The 20,410-nt window shown below is 35.3% G+C and overlaps 1 protein-coding gene across 1 annotated transcript in view; it reads right to left on the reverse strand.

Annotated features, from left to right (window-relative positions):
- Window positions 1-556: 556 nt before the first annotated feature.
- Window positions 557-20,410, reverse strand: part of RSBN1 (round spermatid basic protein 1) — a gene marked incomplete at its 5' end in the record, with an annotated part of 43,128 nt that continues 23,274 nt past the window's right edge. The window contains 5 exon segments of the mRNA XM_082613422.1: window positions 557-5,183; window positions 5,825-5,933; window positions 7,199-7,366; window positions 14,242-14,384; window positions 14,699-14,836. Of these exon segments, the coding sequence (XP_082469548.1) occupies window positions 4,710-5,183; window positions 5,825-5,933; window positions 7,199-7,366; window positions 14,242-14,384; window positions 14,699-14,836 (1,032 nt within the window). The 3' untranslated portion in view covers window positions 557-4,709.

A 20,410-nucleotide genomic window follows, 5' to 3' on the forward strand; every position in this document is an offset into this window, starting at 1 on the left:
AGTGCCCAGCCGTCAACGGTTACTCAAAAAACATTCGTTCCCTCCCTCTTCCTTTCCTAATCATAAACAAGAGCTATCAGTGCTTAGGACAGGTACCTCAATTAAAGAGAAGTTCACACAAATAAAAACTGATGAGGAAAAAATCCAGTGAGTTATGTCACTTAATACATCAATGGTATCTTAAATGTCTATAAACCACCTTCATTAACTAACACTGTATGCATGTACTTTCAAAAATATCGACATCCCCAAAACAAAAATTTAAGATTATTCTCATAGGGATAAATCAACTCATGCAGCAAGAGGAATTAACTGCCACAAATGCCAAGCATAGTTTTTCTTTTTCCCCCAAACTAACTGCCTCTCAATATGGATGAAATTTTCCCCCAGTACCTATGAACTTTCTTTAGGAAAGTCAAGATTTTCTAATTTTGTAATCTCTAATAGTAAAAAATAATAGGGGACAGAGAAGGGAGGGACAAATACTTTAAAAACAGGTTCCAGGTAGCTAGAATTCACATGTGCTATTCATTTTGTCATGAAACATCAGTAAAGGACAAATCAGACTTTGTTTATTAAAAAAATACTTTACAGGAAAAAAAAAACTCTATGCATTCCATTGTCCTATTTTACAAAGAAATAGCTTAACAATTTAACACACTTAGACAGCTACAAAAAAGCACTGTGTTAAAAGGATTATTATTCACACAAATTTAGATTTAAGACTATTCATTAAAAACCTTTTTAAAACACTCATTAATGTCAATAAACAAACTAAGGCCACAAAACGCAAATAGTCCGCCAGGCAAATTATACATTTCATCTATATGCAAAGACCTCTTAGATAAATTAAAGCCACAGGAAAAAAAGTCTTAGCTGCCAATCAAAATGGAGTTTAGTCACAGAAAACACTATTACATGAAAATTTACAACATGTGATAGAAGTAGTACATTAAGTATTTCTTTAGAGAGAATTGAAAAGTGCTATATTAAGAGACAGTGGTCTCAACTACATGCACAAGTGAATCCTAAAAGATGTATGAAGAAAATGGAAGGCCATAATATTTATGGAGAGATACTTGCTTTTAAAGCAACAAATTTTCAGGATGAGGATAGGTCCCTTATGTGCTAAAGAAAAACATCTGTCTTGTACATTTCCTCTACTTACTGCATAACCAATAAATACAGCTACAACCTGTTTTTTAAAAAATAATACTTAGCAGAAATATGAACCTCTGGCATGTACTAGTGAAAGGTTTTCTTTTAAAACTTGTAGCAATGATAAAACAGATTTATCAGAAAGACAAACTCAATTATTCTAAAGATATAAATGCAAATAAATTTTTAATGGCAAATATAGATGAAAATAAATGATCTAATAATGAACTAATAATAATAAAGAATACATGCACTAAGGGGTTTTTTGAATTTTGGTATCTCGTTCCTAAATTAGCTTTCATTCTAGACAATATTTATAGAGGGAAAGGCAATAAGCAAAAGTTTCTCCAGTCATTAAGCATGAACTTTATGCCTATTAAGACTGATGCAAGACAACTTTTCCTAAGGTTTAGTAAATAATTTTATATGATAAGCCCCTTTTTCCCCCTACAAGAGCTTTTAATATTAGTCTACTGTTATTCCAACTATCTCTAAGGGGAAAGGGCACCTTTCAAAAGTCTTTAAATTCAAAATAATAAAGTACCAGTGAAACAAATTCTAAGTACTAAATTAGCAAATTAAAAGTACAATTAAGCCTAGGAATTCATTTTTAAAGAGTTAAAAACTTTGGAAGGGAAAGAAATATGTAGTTTTTATTATTATTGCTTTATGAATTTGGGATACTTCTTTGAATCATAATCCTACTCCTAGTGTATCTTGGTAATTATAGAATGACTTCTGGGGCAGGGGGAAGACTTTTCTCCTGATTAGTGAATACCATAAAATCGTTCTAGTTACTATGTTTACTCATTTACTGGGTCCTTTCCATAAGTACATTTAAAGAATATCCCTCTGCTCCACAAAACACTAAAACTTATAGCCACATTCTGCAAGTACTCTCAAAGAGCTGGCACAACAGGTAACATACCAAAAAAGGAAGATCAGCTTACATTTCAGTTACAACTTCACTGCCATCGCTACATTACAAGTCAGAAGACGCCAGATTGTTCCATGCCTCACTCCACCAAACCAAATAACTTAATGATTTTAGAAAAGTTGCTATCATTTGTATCACTAAACTAGGATACAGCTTTAAAGAAGAAACTCAAAACTTGCGCTTTTATATTCATCAGTCTTTAAAGCATGCTATTAAAATCTAATACTCACGTAAGACATTCAGTTTCCAGATACATTACTAGCTAAATGTTTCTCTCTCAGTTCTATTGCAATTCTAACATACAATTAATTTATTAGTACATGATTTTAAACATTTTTATACTCTTTTAATATGTTATATTGGAGTTGAGGGTAGAATGTTTTATAAAAAGAAAATGGGGATTTGCTTTTGATTGTAGGTCTTTGCAGATCCGCTGGTTCCTGAGTGATTATACACAGTGATGGCTGTCAGAGGGGACAGTCTCCTTGTTTATTAGCAATGACCAGCTTAGATGACAGATGGCATCTGCTGGATGGCAAGTGGGAGATGGGGAAATCGGATCTTGGAAGACAAGAAAAAAAATTAAAAGTTTTTGCTTTAACAACCTTGTTCTTCATGATTATTTTAAAAAGCAAATGTTGCCTGAGAAGAATTTTACTTTGCACAGCCTGGTAAAGCTCTATGAAATTCTTCTGGACAGAAAAACAAAAATAAGAAATAACCCAAACCCACATACTTTGTGATTAACCCCTTCCCCCTAAAATAACAAAATAACAAAAAAACACCCTCAAAGGCAGGTCCCTTAAAAACTAGCCTTGATAAACCAGAATTTGCCCTAAAATTTATACCCAAGATTTTAAAACACCCCTGCAATAATCACATTACTGTTCATACCATTCTAATTACCTTATTTACAAAGATAACTAAAACCAACATCACTTCCAATTCATAAATGGTTTACATTGAAATGTTTCTCTATTTGTCTTCATCCTTTTTAACAGAGAATACATACATATACATATATATAAGGAATAATACAGATTCTAACTAATCACTGCAGTATTTGCTGATGGTTACTTTTCTATCGGTTTACACAGTGACCTCTATACTTTGCTAATATGCATTTAACTACACAACAATATTGCACAAAGTAATATTTATATAAGATTTAACCTATTTCAGAATATTTTAGAGAAAATTCATATTTGATATTTCAAAAGATGCAGCTAAGTTTTCATGGTGACAGACATAATAAAGCAGCATCTTTTTTTGCCTATGTTAATGTAAATATTCCAAATCTCAACCTCCAGGAAAAAAAAAATCTCCAAATTGCACTATAACCAGGTAGATACAAGAATCTGGTCTTAGGTGTGGGGAGTACTCTTCCTTTAATAAACAAAAGGCCTATTGTATTATTAACTAAGAGAAAGTGAAATGTGTATCCCATTAACATTCTAAAATAATAGAAAGTTAAGACTACACTAGCTATATGAACTGTGCCTGTTTGAAAAAAAATGGTTAAATACTCAGGCACTAATAAGGATTAGGCTACGTGAAACTCTAGGATGAAGTCTAGTGCCATATTCTTTATTAGACAGTAGCAACACAGAGTAATAATAAATAAACCCAGGTATTCACCAGTTGAAACTGTGAACTGAAGTATCTCAACAGATCTTTATGATGAAGAGGTTGATGCCAAGTGACAAAAATAGTTTTTCCTAAGTTTCATGCACAAAATATGGCAGCCTCATCTGAAAGATAGGTATCATTTTCTAAGTTTGATACTCGTGATCAGTTTAGGAAGCAAAAGTATCCACACAGAATGTGAGGATGCTAGGAAGCAGAACAAGAGTATCATGTCAACATTATCTATTTTACCCAAAATATCTTCCACAGTTACCATGTATTCTAGAAGAGATTAATGAACCATGGAGAATGAATGACCAAGGACTATTCATCTTTAGATATTTTTAATTGAAATATCCACTGGGCTTTAAATAACAGATACAAAAAAAGACAGTTTGGATCAGAAAGTGCTGTGCTTTCTCTTTTGTTAAGAAATCAGAGAGCCACTGAATTCCTTAGAAACTATCTGTTCTTTATGGTTGGAACTAAATTAACTGACTTGCCCATGTACAAGATGCAGGAATTCTTTCCTGCGACCTATGCCATTTTTACTGTAGAAATTGAATCTGTGCCATAAAAGCACAAGTACTAAACCATAAATCTGATCTTCTATCATAAAAACAGCAAATATGGCAAGAGACAAGGCAAGATAAAATTAAAGGAAGTGAATTATTTACCAAATAAGAATCTGTTATTCCAGAGAATTCTCATTTTGATTTGAAGAAGAGATTGAATTGTTACCTCACACCTTAAAACAGAAAGTAGCAGCAGACCCACTATTACATACTGTACTAACGGGATAAGATACAACTCTTAACTTTGCATAATCTGTGTAAAAAAGATATGCTTGACATTTGTGGAATGTCATTTCTCTTTATAGAATTATAGGCAAGATTTCTCCAATAAAACTTAACTTAAGCCAGTTATAAAACTATAACTTCACATCAAAATTTAAAAAAGTTAAAAAATGTGTTTGAATATGTACATATCACACAGGAGTGCTTGAATGTTCCTGTAGATTGTGTTGCTGGTCAGAGTCCAGTCTACTTTCCACCTTTAAAACTGGAATAGGCTGAGTCATCTGATCTTGCTGTACATTAAGTTCAGATGAAGGTGGGAAGGACGATGAAGCAGTTGTCAAAAGTTGCATCTCTGTGCATGTTTCCTCAGATTCAGTTTTTATTCTCACACACTGGGAGTCAATTTCTAATTCTCTCTTTCCAGTTAAATCACAGTCCACGTTAGAACTGCTTTCTGTGTTTTGAGAGGCTTCCACAACAGGGTGGTACTGTTTAAGCCTTATATGCCAGGCTAAGCTGCACACTGCTGACACTGTTTTGAACTGATGAATGACATTTCTAGGGATGAAGTAGATATCATTGTCGCACAGCTGAATTCTAGCATAACGAATGCCTTCCCGCCTCATTTGGTTTAGTTTCGCTTCATCCACCCACTGCACACACTGAAGAAAGGAAAAAAGTTGCATGAGATTTTAAAGTAAAATATGTAAAGATGTAGTCAAATAAAATATTATAATTAGCACAGGAAAACAGTAGGATCAAATTAAAGCTAAACAACACTGTATGATATACAACTTTCTAAAATTTCCTACAATTCTTGAGACACATTTTTCCTCGTATTTTACTACATTTCTAGTAACAAAGTACAGGTTAAAATTAGGATGGCCTAGGGAATCATTTAAATAAGTATTTCAAAATGCAACTAAATATCAATATTCTTTGACCCACATAAGGGCAACATTTGTCTGCTCCTTCAGTGTCTTTCAACCTTTTGCAGGTGAGGACACGCAAGGCAATGGGGTTAACAGCTGAGACTGCTCATGGCCAGAACTGAGTTATCCTGGGCCCTCTGACCATCCCAGGCCCACCTGGCATCCCAAAGACTGAAGGATCTTAAGCATTCTGCTTGGGAAGCTCCGTTTTAATGATTTTCAACACCCTCCACAAACAGCCTTTAATAGTAATAAAATTAAATTCACTATCCCATGTATCCAACTATAAGATAAAATGCAAAATTAAATAGGTACGGATACTTATTTCCAAAATCTCACTCAAAGAGTAATAAAAAAGCAAAAGTTATTACCTGGGAAACTGGAGGTTCATGAAGGTCCAGCTGAAGTCTCTGTACAACATCAGTAAAATCCTCAGCATGAAAACAAATCACATCTTTGGTTATGCGAGGTTGGTCACTCCTACGATTAACAAAATTAAGCTTTAGAAACAAGCATCTCATAATGGAAAATGATGACAAATTTCAATCTTCCCGTTCCTGGAACTGCTATACTAGCAAAGAAATAGATGCATAACTCCTAAGGGCAAAGTATACATTTGTTTCTTTAGTCAATTTAAAAAAAAAAAAAAAAAACACCAATAAAGCATTTTTTTTCAAAATTAAAATTAGTTGTTGTAAAACTAAAACATCAATGACTAAAAAGTTTTATTCTAAACTAGATGCATTTGAATCCTCTAACCACTTTGCCCCACCATCTCCATGCCACCCTATAATGTCATTATCAGGATGGAAAGAAATGGACAGAATACATCTCAGCCACACAACTGTCACACCTTCCAGCTTTCAAAGTAGAGAGGGGAAAAAAGCTAAATGATCTTTAACTTGAAATACTTAACCTGCGATTGAACTATAATTCAACCAAACTCTAAGGTCAGATCAAACTCTACAGTAATATGGAAGGCCCTGAAGGCATAAAAACAAAAAACAAAGTAAAATACAGTTTTTAAATATGTTCTGAGCCTTGTTTAAACTGGGTCCCAACTGAGTGTAAAAGGGTACAACCTCTAAGAAAAACAGTATAGCAGTTCCTCCCAAAATTAAAAAACAAATTACCATATGATCCAGCAATTCCACTTCTGGGTATATACCAAAAAGAATGAAAGCATGGACATGAAAAGATATTTGTTCATAGCAGCCAAAAGGTGGAAGCAACCCAAGTGTCCACTGACAGATAAACAGACAAACAAAATATGGCATATACATATAATGGAATACTATTCAGCCTTAAAAAGTAAGGAAATTATGACATATGGTACAATATGGATGAACCTTGAGGATATCATGCTAACTGAAATAAGTCAATCACAAAAAGACAACAACTGTTTGATTCCACTTATATGAGGTATTTAAAGTAGTCAAATTCATAGAAACAGAAAGTAGAATAATGTTTACCAGGAACTGGGGGAGAAGAGAAAAGGGAGTTATTGATTAATGGGTACAGAGTTACAGTTTTGCAAGATGAGAAAGTTCTAGAGATCTGTTTCAAAACAACATGAATATACTTAACATTACTGAACTGTACAGTTAAAAATGGTTAAGATTTTAATTTTATTTTATGTGCATTTTACCGTAATTTTTAAAAAACTGTCCCCAACCTTTCAAATTGAGTCCACATTTTCTTAAGACAACACTAACCAATCTTGCAGTTGAGTTCCATTAACTTACCATTCACCAAACTGTACAGCTTTCAAAACCCCAACAGCAGCCGTACTCTGCCAGTCAAACCCCTGACCTACATGATCAGCATGAGCTCTTGTCCTATCTTCAAAGAGGACTTCACGGGGTTCACTGGTCCGAGGTAGGTACTGGAGATTTTTAATTTCATTCATTGATCTGTAGTTGATTTGGTTTTGAAGCAAAGAGGAGACAAAAAGTATTAACAGCAGTAAGGCAAAAAGTCTACTAAAATACCAAATTTTAAATAAGATGAGGGCTGAAAAGGGTTCAATGATTTCGATCATCAGCATTTAACACTCTATAGTGTAATGCTGAATGTGATTACCTTCTTCTCTCAGTATGTCACAATAATATAGAAGCTGTATCTTTGATTTGGCACAATTGTAGTGTTTGAATATATAAAATTTAGTTGTCTAGCAACAGAAAATACAACTCAGAGTTCAAGGCTGTATGTCTCTTTACCCTGAGTCATTTTTAAGTCTCAAAGCATTCTACTAGACTTAATTCAAGATGGCAACCTGAGCAACTACATGATCTCCTTCCATGTTAAAAGAGAAGTAAAAGGCTTCAAACTAATGTGGTAGGGGTGGGGGAGAACAGTGGGAGAATGGATGGGAGTGAAACAGAACTGGCTATGAATTGGTAACTGTTGATACTGAATACATGGGAGTATATTATATTATCTTCTGCTTTTTTATGTGCTCAAATATGAATATGAAGCAACAAATGAAATGCATTAGTGAATGAACAAGAGCAACACATTTTTGGAAGATGAAAAATGATTGAAAGTGTCTTGGACTAATGAAACTGAGCAGAGAAAGCCACAGGCCTAGACTATACAAGAAGGGAATGGCAGCTAAACAGGCTAGTATGATGATAATGGACAGAAAGGAAGTAAGGTTGAGAAGGGAGCAAATAAAGTGCAATCTGCACATAAACCTGTCACGTGCCACCCTAGTGGTAGAAATTTGGAGAGTGAGGCATTTACCCTCATGCAGAAGACTGTGGGTGACCCACCAGCATCCATCTCTCATCTTAATTTCTCTGAAAGAACTCTGATTTTTATTAGGTATCTGCTCCTACCCTATATGGAACCTCATTCACAAGCTCCAGAGGTAGATCCTGGTGAGTTCTGGCAAACTACACTAAGCTCATTCCCCTTGCCAGTAAATGATTTAGGAATGAGCATGAACTGATCGATTCTGGCTAGCAATATGAGAGGAAATCTGTTAAGAATTCTGCAAAGCTTCCTGGCTCCTAAAAAAGAAGTAAAGGACAATCTCTTCTTCTTTTAGATATAACCAGATCCAGATGTGATACCTAGAACTGCTATAACCATCCAGCAACCATAATGGAAGCCACTGTAAATACAAAGCCTAGGAAAGAGAATGACAGAGGAGAGAAAAGGAAAAGATCTATTTCCTTGATGACAGCACTCAGCCATTTGACTATATGGTGCCTAGAGTCAACCCCTCTGAACTTCTTGAAATACAGGATAACATTTTATTTTATGAACCAGTCTGAATCAATTTTGTTGCTTGTAACCAAAAGCATCCTGATAAACTTTCAGCCAAAAAAATCCTGCATGTTCTTCTCTAAACACATTGAACTTACCATATGAATAGAACTAACGTAATCCTCTGGTATTTGGACATATCCTTTAATGCCCACTTCTATGCCTGTTAACTCTGAAGGGAAACCTATCTATTGACAAGCCTCACTGAAATATAAACAGAATGCCCAGTAAGCCCAATGCTGTGTTCCTAAATTCGAACGGGTCAACCAAGAATCACCAGATATGTGAAAACAGCCTACGGCAGCCTGACAAAGACCAAAATATGCAATGCTGAAATGTAGGGATTTTGTCAGAAGACAAAAGTCAAGTAAATGTCCCAAAACTGAAAGCAAAAAGATAATAAGGAATACGAGGATAATCAAACTGGCAGATCTATTATTCAGCCAACAGTAGTTTCATAAAGAAATAATAGTGAAAATGAAGAGATTACTGAAGCAACTAAGCAAGAAAAATTCCCAGAAATGAAAGGAGACATGAATCTTTCAGTTTAAGGTACCCACCAAACAACAAAAAGGATTAAAAAATAAGAATTAAAAGCCCAAAGACATATCATTATGAAATTAAGCTTCCAAAGAGGAAAAGAAAATAGGTTACTTACAAAAGAAGAATAATTACACTGGCACTAAGACTTCTCATAAACAATATTAGATACCAGAAGACACTGGGGCAATGCTAAAAAAATCCTAAGAGAAAATACATCCTCTGGACTACAGCTAAACTATCAATTATATTTAATGACAGAAAAAGATATTTTCAGACATATGATGACTCAATACCTTGCTTTTCATAGAATATAACTTGAGTATGTGGTCAAGCAAGGAAAAGAAATTAACCCAGAAAGAACACAACCACAGGTCAAGGCAGAAAAAACATCAAATGGTAGATAACTGTGAAATAAGCTTTTTACACTGAAGTAAGAAAACACAAAGCTCCAAAAGATTTCCAGGTAAAAAATGATGAGTTAGAGCAGACAGTATGATTGAAATTCTGCATTCTTGAGGGTATGATAAAAGCAACGAATGCAATGTAACTACCAACATTCTCCCCAAAAAGAGGCTATATAAAAAAGCAACAGCCAAAAAAAAAAAAAGCAATAGCCGAAGTCATAGAGGAGAAGGTCAGTGTGATTCTAGAAAAAAGTAATGTATCTTAAGCAATAAACAGAATAGAAGATAATTAGGGATATGGTCAAGAGAAGTGTATGGTATCACCTCAAAAAAAGGCAATCAGAAACTACAGGAAGGACTTCCCTGGTGGCACAGTGGTTAGGAATCCGCCTGCCAATGCAGGGAACACAGGTTTGAGCCCTGGTCTGGGAAGAACCCACATTCCGCAGAGCAACTAAGCCCGTGCGCCACAACTACTGAGCCTGCACTCTAGAGCCCGCGAGCCACAACTACTGAGCCTGCGTGCCACAGCTACTGAAGCCCGCATCCCTAGAGCCCATGCTCTGCAACAAGAGAAGCCACTGCAATGAGAAGCCTGCGCACTGTAACAAAGAGTAGCCCCCGCTTGCCACAACTAGAGAAAGCCCGCGTGCAGCAATGAAGACCCAATGTAGCCAAAAATAAATAAATAAATTTATATTGAAAAAAAAAGGAAACTACAGGAAAAACAGAATCAAAAAAAAAAATCAGCATGATCCAAATACGAACCAAGCTAAAAAGTGGCATGATTTTCAGTACCTAGGTGAAATACAGAAAAGAAAGATCCTTTTGTATATTATTCCTTTGAGTGATAACAAACCATTGGAACCTTAGAATATGAGTATTAGCCTACTAGATGGATCTGCAATAAACTTACCTACCCATAATATTTTAAATGCCATTTGTTGGCTTTCAAATATTAGAATACATCTATTGACAAAGCATATAAAGCCTAATTATGGTTTTAAAGCAGAATATGAATTAGCCTCAACAATGTATAAGCACAGCTGACAAAAATTAGAAGGGAGAGGAAGAGGATAAAGTAAGGCTCATTTAACTATTTGGAGAACCCATAAAGGGAAGAAATCCCTATCTATTATACCAAGAAACTGACAAATTTCCTGTCAAACCCTTAAAACAAAACAAAAAAAGGCATTAAAAACAGAAATTGTTTTTGCCTCTGGTAAAAAGGTGTTTGCTTCTGGAGAGAAAGGTGGCCAGGATTTTTCATTATAAACCCTACTATACTGTTTGATTTTAAAACCCTGTGCATATATTTCTTTAACTCTAGAGTTCATAAATTTAAAGATCATCTTCATTAGCAGTGCCCTGGATAACGAGACAGCTTCTCACATTAATTCCATCATTTTCAGCAACAGGGCATTCTCATTAACACAAAAAAATGACATTACTTTTTAAGTTCTGATGTATTCACTCTAATTCAGAGTGCTTTTGAATGCCCCTCTTAAGAATATTTAATCCCAATAGAAATAAAATTTAATAGCACCTCAGATTAGTTGAGAAATAATAAATTATTAAACAAATGATGTTGCTACAACCGCCTAATTACTTGGAAAGAATGTTAGACAAAATTTCTCCCTCTATACTGAAATCAATACCAGGTAGATAAAATATGTAAATACTGAAATCACAGATGTAATAGGAGAAAACATAGGTGAGTATTTTATAACACTAAATGAGAGAAGGCCTTTCTAAGTTTGCCACTAAAAAAGAAACCTCAGAGGAAAAGACAGATCTGACAACATATAAATAAAACTCTCTGTGAGTAAAGAAAAAAGAAACTGAAAAAAATTATGAGTAAAGAAAAAGACATAAGCTAAAAGAAAAAAAAGAGAAAAACCTGTAACATAAGAAAAAAAAGTTAATAGTTACAATACATAGGGATTTTTACAAACGAAAAACATCCCAATAGAAATATGAGTAAAGAAAATTAAGAGGGAATCACAAAAGAAGAAATACAAACACCTCAAAGGAAAACAAATTAGAATAACACATTTTTGTCCAATCAGATCAACAAAGTTAAAGAGAATGTTAGTGGAGAGTATGGGGGAAAGGGTACCATTTTACTATATGGGTGGGAATATAAATTGGTACATTTCTGGAAGTCAATTAGAAATGTATATATACTTTGAGCCTTGAGTAATTTCCACTAAGAAAATAAACATGCACATGCACAAAGATATTATCTACCTACCTATCAACCAACCACCCAGCCGGCCACAATCAATGATGTGCCATACATGTTTAACAATTGGCTTTGGGGGGGAGATGGCTCATTTGTAGCTGATATGCTGATTTGTGTGGTATAAATACTCACAACATGGCCAATTTCAAGCTACTAATGTGACCTCACTCAATGTGGAATTGTGAGGCTAATAATGCCCTGTAAGCTGGTACAAACTGGCTCCAGCACACCACTGTCATGTCTGTCAAAACACCATTTATATTGAAAAAATGGAAACAATTTACACTAATAAAGAATGGGTTAGGGCTTCCCTGGTGGCACAGTGGTTAAGAATCCGCCTGCCAATGCAGGGGACACAGGTTTGAGCCCTGGTCCAGGAAGATCCCACAAGTCACAGAGCAACTAAGCCCTGCGTCACAACTACTGAGCCCACGCTCTACAACTACTGAAGCCTGCATGCCTAGAGCCCATGCTCCACCACAAGGAGACACCACAATGAGAAGCCCGTGCACCTCAGAGAAGAGTAGCCCCCGCTCACTGCAACTAGAGAAAGCCCACGTGCAGCAATGAAGACCCAAAACAGCCAAAAATAAATAAATAAAATAAATTTATTAAAAAAAATAGGGCTTCCCTGGTGGCGCAGTGGTTGAGAGTCCGCCTGCTGATGCAGGGGACGTGGGTTCGTGCCCCGGTCTGGGAAGATCCCACATGCCGCGGAGCGGCTGGGCCCGTGAGCCATGGCCACTGGGCCTGCGCGTCCGGAGCCTGCGCTCCGCAATGGGAGAGGCCACAACAGTGAGAGGCCCAGGTACCATAAGTAACTAAGTAAGTAAGTAAGTAAATAAATAAATAAGTAAGTAAATAAATAAATGATTAAATAAATCTTGATACAACCATACAGTCAAAACTACATAGTCATTTAGAAAGGATGATATGGCTGCATCTTAATATAACACGTAAACCTAAGGGGGGAAAAAACAAGTTTTAAAGTAAACATCATGTAAAGAATGAGTTAATCTGTGTAAAAAGAAAATTTATGAGTGTATATGGACCAAAATTTGAAAGGTTAATGTGCCTAAATGTGTGGGATTATAGATATTTTTTGCCTTTTTACTTTTTCCTATTATCTTTTTTTTTTAAGTTTATAATAATCAGGAAACAAACAATGGTCATTTCCTTTTGGGAAGGATTATAGAATAAAAAATGTATACAATACTTAAGAATTTAGAATATCAAGATTCATCATCATGATGTACAAAAACTGCTATGGTCTAGCAATGTACAGAAGTTTTGGTTTACTGCCATGTTCTACCATGCCACCACCTTGCATTCATAAATAGTTTTTACAAAGTATTTTCATGATTATCTCAAGTACCTAAGGTTATTCCATACTTAGCTCTAGTATTATTCTCCTATGAGCTTTAAGGTAAGGTCTAGCCTAGTCCATTAAAACTCACTTTTGGGTACTTATTTTGAGTTGCTATTTTCTGAGTTGCTAGTTTTCAGTCCCATTAAATGAGATTTTATCATAGTCCTAGAATAAGTTAATCTACATTTGTTTTAAACAAAATAAATTTTGTCTGAAACAATGTTAGGCCAATATGAATTGCTGTAGGAGAATACATCATTGGTTTCATTCAGTAAATACTAATCACTTGCTATGTTAATGAAGACACAGAAGAATTAGACTATCCTCAAAAAGGTTAAAATTTATAGTTAAAACCAAAAACATGTAAACAGATCATCAATGAACAGAATGATGTGTGAGCACAGAGAAGAGAATGACTAAGTCTAAGGGAACAAAGAAAAGCCTCACAAAGGAAGTGACATCCAAGTTAAGTTTTGAAAATTCGTTAAGAATTTGCCAGGTAGAGAGGAGATGGAGGAGGGGATGCCATTCCAAGTAAAAAGAGCAGTGCAAAAGCACAGAGTTGTGAAAGACCATGGTTTGGAAATTGAATTCAGTGTGACTGGAGCAAACTAAAAGCATATACACCTAGAAGAGATACTGTCAGGGCCAGATTAGAAAAGATTCTTGTAAACCACACAAAGGAGTTTAGACCTTTATCTTACAGGCAGTTAGGACCCAGGTTTTAAGAAAAGAAGTGAAAATTAAATTTGTTTTTTGGAAGGATGCCTCACTCTAGTAACTGTTTAATGAGTTCACTAGACTAAGGAACTGACGGCTGGAAGATTTACTTAAGATAGCTCTTCAAATAATTTAGAAAAATGGTTTTGAAACTGTGCTCAAGTTTCAATCATCTCTATAAGCAACCAACTAAAAAAAAGTGCTTCTGCTTATTTGAGAAAAATAAATGTTTACCGTCGTCTTTTGAAGGGTGACTTTGGCATATCTGCTGTAGGGATCATCTGCTCTCCTGGCCTTACCCACATGATAGGCCCATCATCACTCTGGGACCTACACTGGAGTCGAAGGCTAGAAAGTGTACCCCAGGGCAAAGTCATCTGGAAATCAGAAGAATAAGTCACGTTAAAAAAAATTTTTAGACTATTTACAGGTTAACTCCTCACACCCAAAAGAAAGCTCTAAGGAGGTTATTTTGTGTGTGTGTGTATGAATAAAAAAATGTATTAGACAGTAATTTATATGTAAAAAATAATAATTGAAGTTAAGTATTTTACACCAATAATTTTCTAAACATTTCTACTCAAAACATTGGATAAAAAAATTTTAATAGATAAGATTAGCTTAAAACTTTTTAATGGAAAGTGTCCATTTAAGTAACGATCAGAACTTTAATAACCTGAAAAACACTCACTTTCAGAAATGGTGATTCTTCTAACATATCAAGGAACTCTGGGAAATAATCACCAACTTCTTCATCTACTGCTCCAACAAGACTTATCTGCCGCATAGGACCTGCCCGGTAGGTGCCACAGCAGTATGTCCTGTTGACCTGAGATAAAATGAAAGAGGGGGGAGAAAGGACTGAAGTACACTATAACAAAAGAATCAGGATAGGGTATTGTTTCCAATGTTGCTATTTCTTCTACATACTAAGAATTCAACAGTCAGTACCTTGGATAAAGTCAACAGTTACAGAAAGGCACCCTAGCACACTGACAAATACATTGATATATGAACCATAAACAGAAATTTCAAGGCGAAAGTTAGTCCATGGTCCAACGTCTCAAGGAAATACTGAAAACATTAAGATAAACTTCTCTGAGAATGATGATTTTTGAACTTTGTAAACACTTTCAAGTGATCTTTATTAGGAAAAAAAAATCAGTAAATAAGCAGTTAAACTGACAGGGCAGGGGGGAAAAAAAAGACGATTGTCAAATTAATCTTCCATATTCATTTTGTACTCCCTAGCTTGAAAGCCTTCACATCAGGCCAGATATCAGGTTGACTGTTATTAAATCCAATCTCTCAGTACTTCCATGTAAGATCCTCCATCCTAGGCAGGCTGATATTTTTCTCTAACCAACTTATGCCATACTTGTATCTATCTGTAGTGAATTTTCTCTTGAATCTGCCCTTCTTGAGACGTCCTCTTTTCTGTCAACCTAAATCTTAACTTTCAAAGATCAGTTCAAGATTTTTCTTCTGAAAGCCTTCCTGATCTCCCTTCATAATCTAATGTTACCTGAAAGCATAGACATTTTCTCTGTACCAACTCTAGTAAACTTAGGGCATATTCTATACAAATTTGCAGCCCAGAGAATCCTAACTTTCAAACAGAATCTACCAATTGATTCAAATACAAGCTGATATTATTCTTCTAGTCATTTTCATGTATGTTCTTAATATTCCTACCTCCAATTCGGAATGAATGTTTCTCAAATGTAGAGACAGATCCTGTGCGTACAGATGACGAGACTAAAAACGCTGGATTCTAACCAGGATTTCCACCTTGGATCAGTAACCTAACATTTTCTACCTCAGGTAAGATGCAGATTTGGTTGAAAAGCCTAACATATAATTATACTTTTAAATGGTGCGTTTCTATTGAACAGTCAAAAAAAATTTTTTTAAGAATCACTTCTTACTGTTTCAAATACCACCTCTTTTGCCTCAATAGAAAGCATAAATGACCATCTAGTATTTCTTACACAGTTCTTTAGTGCTAGTTTTTTAGCAGCATTTTCAGAATCATCCCACTGTTGTTTTTTTTTTCCATAGACAATTTAACGTCATCCCCCCCACACACACACACCAAAAAAAGGTCTGAGATCTTGTTATCAAATAGCAGAGATTTCTTAATTCCTTACAAATCTTTCCCCAAAAATCTCCTTAGGTGATCCTTAAACAGCAACCGCCCAGGCCAGAATTACCTTGCATATATTTGTATGAATTACCTTCCATTCGTTTGTATGATCATCATGCTGCTAAAAGCCAGGGGAGGCAGTCTGGGAAAGAGGATGATTATGGGATATAGAGATAAGGAAGCTTTTCTAAGTAAGCATTATTCTAACCTTTCTAAGCCAAGCACCCTAAAACAACTAAAGCAGAATTTAACTTTAGTACAAGTTCTAGGAATAGTATGCTTTCAGGGCTAATTAAAGAAATACCAGTCTCCTCCAAATACCTCCCCCACCTATTCCCAATTATCAGAAATTCCTTCCAACAAAGGCTTTCAAGCTATGTGGTAAATGTCCTAAAGATGTGTCACAATTTAAATCTCACATAACTTAAGAGACCAATCTTGAAGAAGTACACTGCCATGTGGTAGTTTTCACCAACTTACGTGGCCTACTAGCTTTGAGACTATACAACTCTTAATGCATTATTAATTTGAAGGAATTCACATTACTTTAAATTCTGCACACAAAGTGAGACTGAATTAACATTTTTATACAGTACTCCGAGATTACCTAATTTAACTACCACTAAATTCAATAGCACTGAACTCGAAGACAACGTAAAAATGCAAACACCTAGATAATTAATATGTGACATGAATAAACATAAAGCATCCTTTCCTATTTGGAAAGAGAAAGTAAACCTGAAGAGGAGAAACTGCTGAATTTATGTTTGCTGAGTCTAGAAATAATCAGCCATTCAATTGTGGCCCAAAAAAAGGTAATAGTAGTAAAGCTGATTAACAGTATCTATCACTTGTATAAAATAATTTAACAAATGTTAATGTTTATGATGTATTTAAAAAACTAACCGCACAAGTTAGAAGATGGACAACATTTATGGACAGAAATTCAACATGTACCAACTGTGTGACACTAATGCCAAACAAGCAAATTACTAATTATCCCCAGTATCTACTCTACCCACCCCCTTTTTTTTTTTAAGTAACAGAACTTCTTGGGCATATAGCTGCTTGGCAGCTAAGTGTGGTCTGTGACTAAGTTCTGGCCAATGAGATGTTAGCACAAGTCACATATGCAATTTCTAGAGCATATGTAATTAAGTGGCTTGTTCTCCATTTCCTCTTTCTCTCTTCTGAGGGCCAAGTTCAACCATGCACATGACAACACCAAAGGAAATGACAAAACTTATAGATAGAAGGAAAGGAGAATCCTAGATGACATCATGGAACAGAGCTGCTTACCTCTGGGCTTGTTACTTGAGAAAGAAACTTATTTTGTCCTAGCTACTGTATGTGCGATCTCTTTGTTATGGTGGTTTAGCCTATATCTTGTATACTTTGTACTAAGGGAGGCAATACTCCATATTGCACAGATGACATCTGGAGCATTATCTCCTGCTCCGGGCTAAAAAAAAAAAGTCTATTACAAGAGCACACCCGAAAGAGAACAATCAAGATGATTAGTGACTTGGAAACCATACAGATTGGAGGAAGAGTGATGAAATTAAAAATATTCCAAAAGTATTTGACTTGAAATGATTAAAGTGGGGACACAATAATCTTCAAATACTTGGAAGCTTATCACAGAAGAGTAGACTTATATAGCCTTAAATAAAGAACAAGAATTACAGGAAAGCTAGTATCATTCATTTCATAAAAGTTTACTGTATGTTATATGCAGACACTGTCCTAAACACAGATACAGCAAACCAGACCCATCCTTGGCCCCTGGAAATTTACAGTCTAGTAGAGAGAGGCATATACTAAACAAATATTTAATTATAAACTGTGACAAGTCTTCAGGCACTTGTAGGACACTATAAAAGAGAACATGGGATGCTGATCTAGGGGATAAACTGTTCCTCAAAGTAACACTGAATTAAAATCTGTAGAACAAGTTTAACGGAAATAAAATCCCTTAAGCATCACCCTTTCCAGGGTCTAGAAAAAAGCTAATGATGCTAAACACAGAAAACAAAAGAGAAAAATGAAGATGAGACTGAAGAAACAAGCTGTGGCTGGATTATGGAAAGCCTTGAAGACCACATTAAGAATTGGAGGAATCACTGAAGGATCTAAAGTAGTAAAAGGAAAGTTAATAGATTTGCCTTTGTTTTTTTAGGGGGGTGGGGGGCTTGGGGTTTGGTTTTGTTTTTGTTTTCTCAATGGGACACTGAAAGAGAAATGACTAGTTAGGAGGTTTCTGTAATATTCCAAATAAGAAACAACCAACTAAGCTAATATCAGTGGAGGTGATTTTTTAAAGATTTGAAAAATAACCATAAGATAAAACTGTAAGGACTTGGAGAAAGTTAGATATGACAGAGAAGAGAAAGGAGTGTCAAGGATATGTTGCAGGTTCTGCCCTTTGCAACCACATAGAGAAAGCACTCTTCCTACTGGAGGAGAGGACCAAGCTTGGGTGGGGAGGTGATATCTTCAGTTTGGGACATAATGAGCTTGAAGTGTGTAGTAGGCGAAATAACGGCTCCCAAAGATATCCAGGTCTTAATCTCTAGAACCTGTGACTGTTATCTTATATGGCAAAAGGACTTTTCAGCTGTGAATAAATTAAGAATTTGGAGATGGCAAGATATCCTGGGTTATCCAGGTGAGCCCAAATGTAATCACAGTTGTCATACGGAAGCAGAGGGAGATTTCACCACAGAGAGGTGACTTGGTGATAGAAGCTGAGATTGTATTGATGCACTTTGAAGATGGAGGAAGGGACCACAAGCCAGGAAATACAGATGGCCACTAGAAGTGGGGGGGGCCCAAAACAAACAAACAAAAACCCCACAAAACAAAACAAACAAACAAAAAGATTCTCCTTCAGAGCCTTCAGAACTGTAAGAGACTAAATTTTTGTTGTTTTAAGGTACTATGTTTGTGGTAATTTGCTGAAATCAGAAGAGATGGGTACTGAGGATACAAATCCTAGTCATTGTCTGTAATTGGAACTTTAGTCTTAAAAGAGACCTGACTAGAGAAAATATGGAGTCCAAAGAACAGGGGTCTTAGAAAGCTCCAAATTATAAAAAAAAAAAAAAAAAAGGGAAAGAAAAGTTGACAAAAAACAATGTAAAGGAGTTGTTAAGTGGTCAGAGAGGTTCGAAGAAAACCAAGAGAGCACAGTATCATGAAAGTCAAAGTAAGAAAATACTTCAGGAGGAATTTGGTCAAAATGCTGCTGAGACTTCTAGTAAGATGAAGATATAAAATGCTCACTGGTGACCTTAGCAAGAGATGTTTCAGAGAAATTATAAGGGCAGAAACCAAACTGATGTGGAGATATGAAAAAATGGAGACAGCAAGTGTAGACAATTCTTTCAAGAAGTTTGGCTATGAAAGTAAGAAGAGTTTGTAGTTAGAGGGGGAAATAGGATCAAGGGAGAATTAAGATGGAAAGACTGAGCAACCCTCCATAGGTTGTATAAGCTTTCACCAGCAATATAAGAAAGTACGTATTGCCCCATAACCCCATTAACGGGATGTTATAAAATTTTTGGAGTTTTACAAATAAGTAAAAACTGGCATCTTAGTAGTTTTAATTTCATTTTCTTAGGAATGAAGTTGTATATATCTTTTCAGATAAGAGGATTAAAGGGCCATTTGTGTTTCTTTTTCTGTGAAATGTCCATTTACAATGCTTGCTTATTTTTATACTGTGTTGCTAGTATTTCTCTTATCTATTTCTAGAGCTCTTTACAGTTTAGGAAGGTTAATTCTCTGTTGGTGACATGAATTTGCCTTTTGACCTTGTTTACAGTGATTTTTGTTTTTGTTTTGGTCATAGTTAGAAAGACCTTTGCCACTTAAAAGTTGTAAAAGAATTCTTTCATGTTTTCTTATACTTATGTCTCCATTTTCTACATTTAAATCTTTGATCCCATTTGGAATTTACTGTGGTATACAGTGATATGAATACTAAGATAAATTCTAGATATCCTGATGTCCCAACACTACCTTCTCTTGCCACCAATGATCTGAGATGCTATCATTTTTATATATCACATGCCTATATGTATTTGGGTCTATTTCTGGACTTTCCTGCTTCACTGAACAATGTTCATAAATTAGTATACACTTATTTAATAATTAAATCTTTAGAATGTATTGGTATCTGATAGGGCACTCCTCCATCATTGCTTTTCTTTTTCAAAGTTTTCCTGGCTGTTCTTGTCTGTTTATTTTTTCATA

Source organism: Mesoplodon mirus (assembly GCF_964341445.2).
Source record: "Mesoplodon mirus genome assembly, chromosome: 3".
Taxonomy (NCBI): domain Eukaryota; kingdom Metazoa; phylum Chordata; class Mammalia; order Artiodactyla; family Ziphiidae; genus Mesoplodon; species Mesoplodon mirus.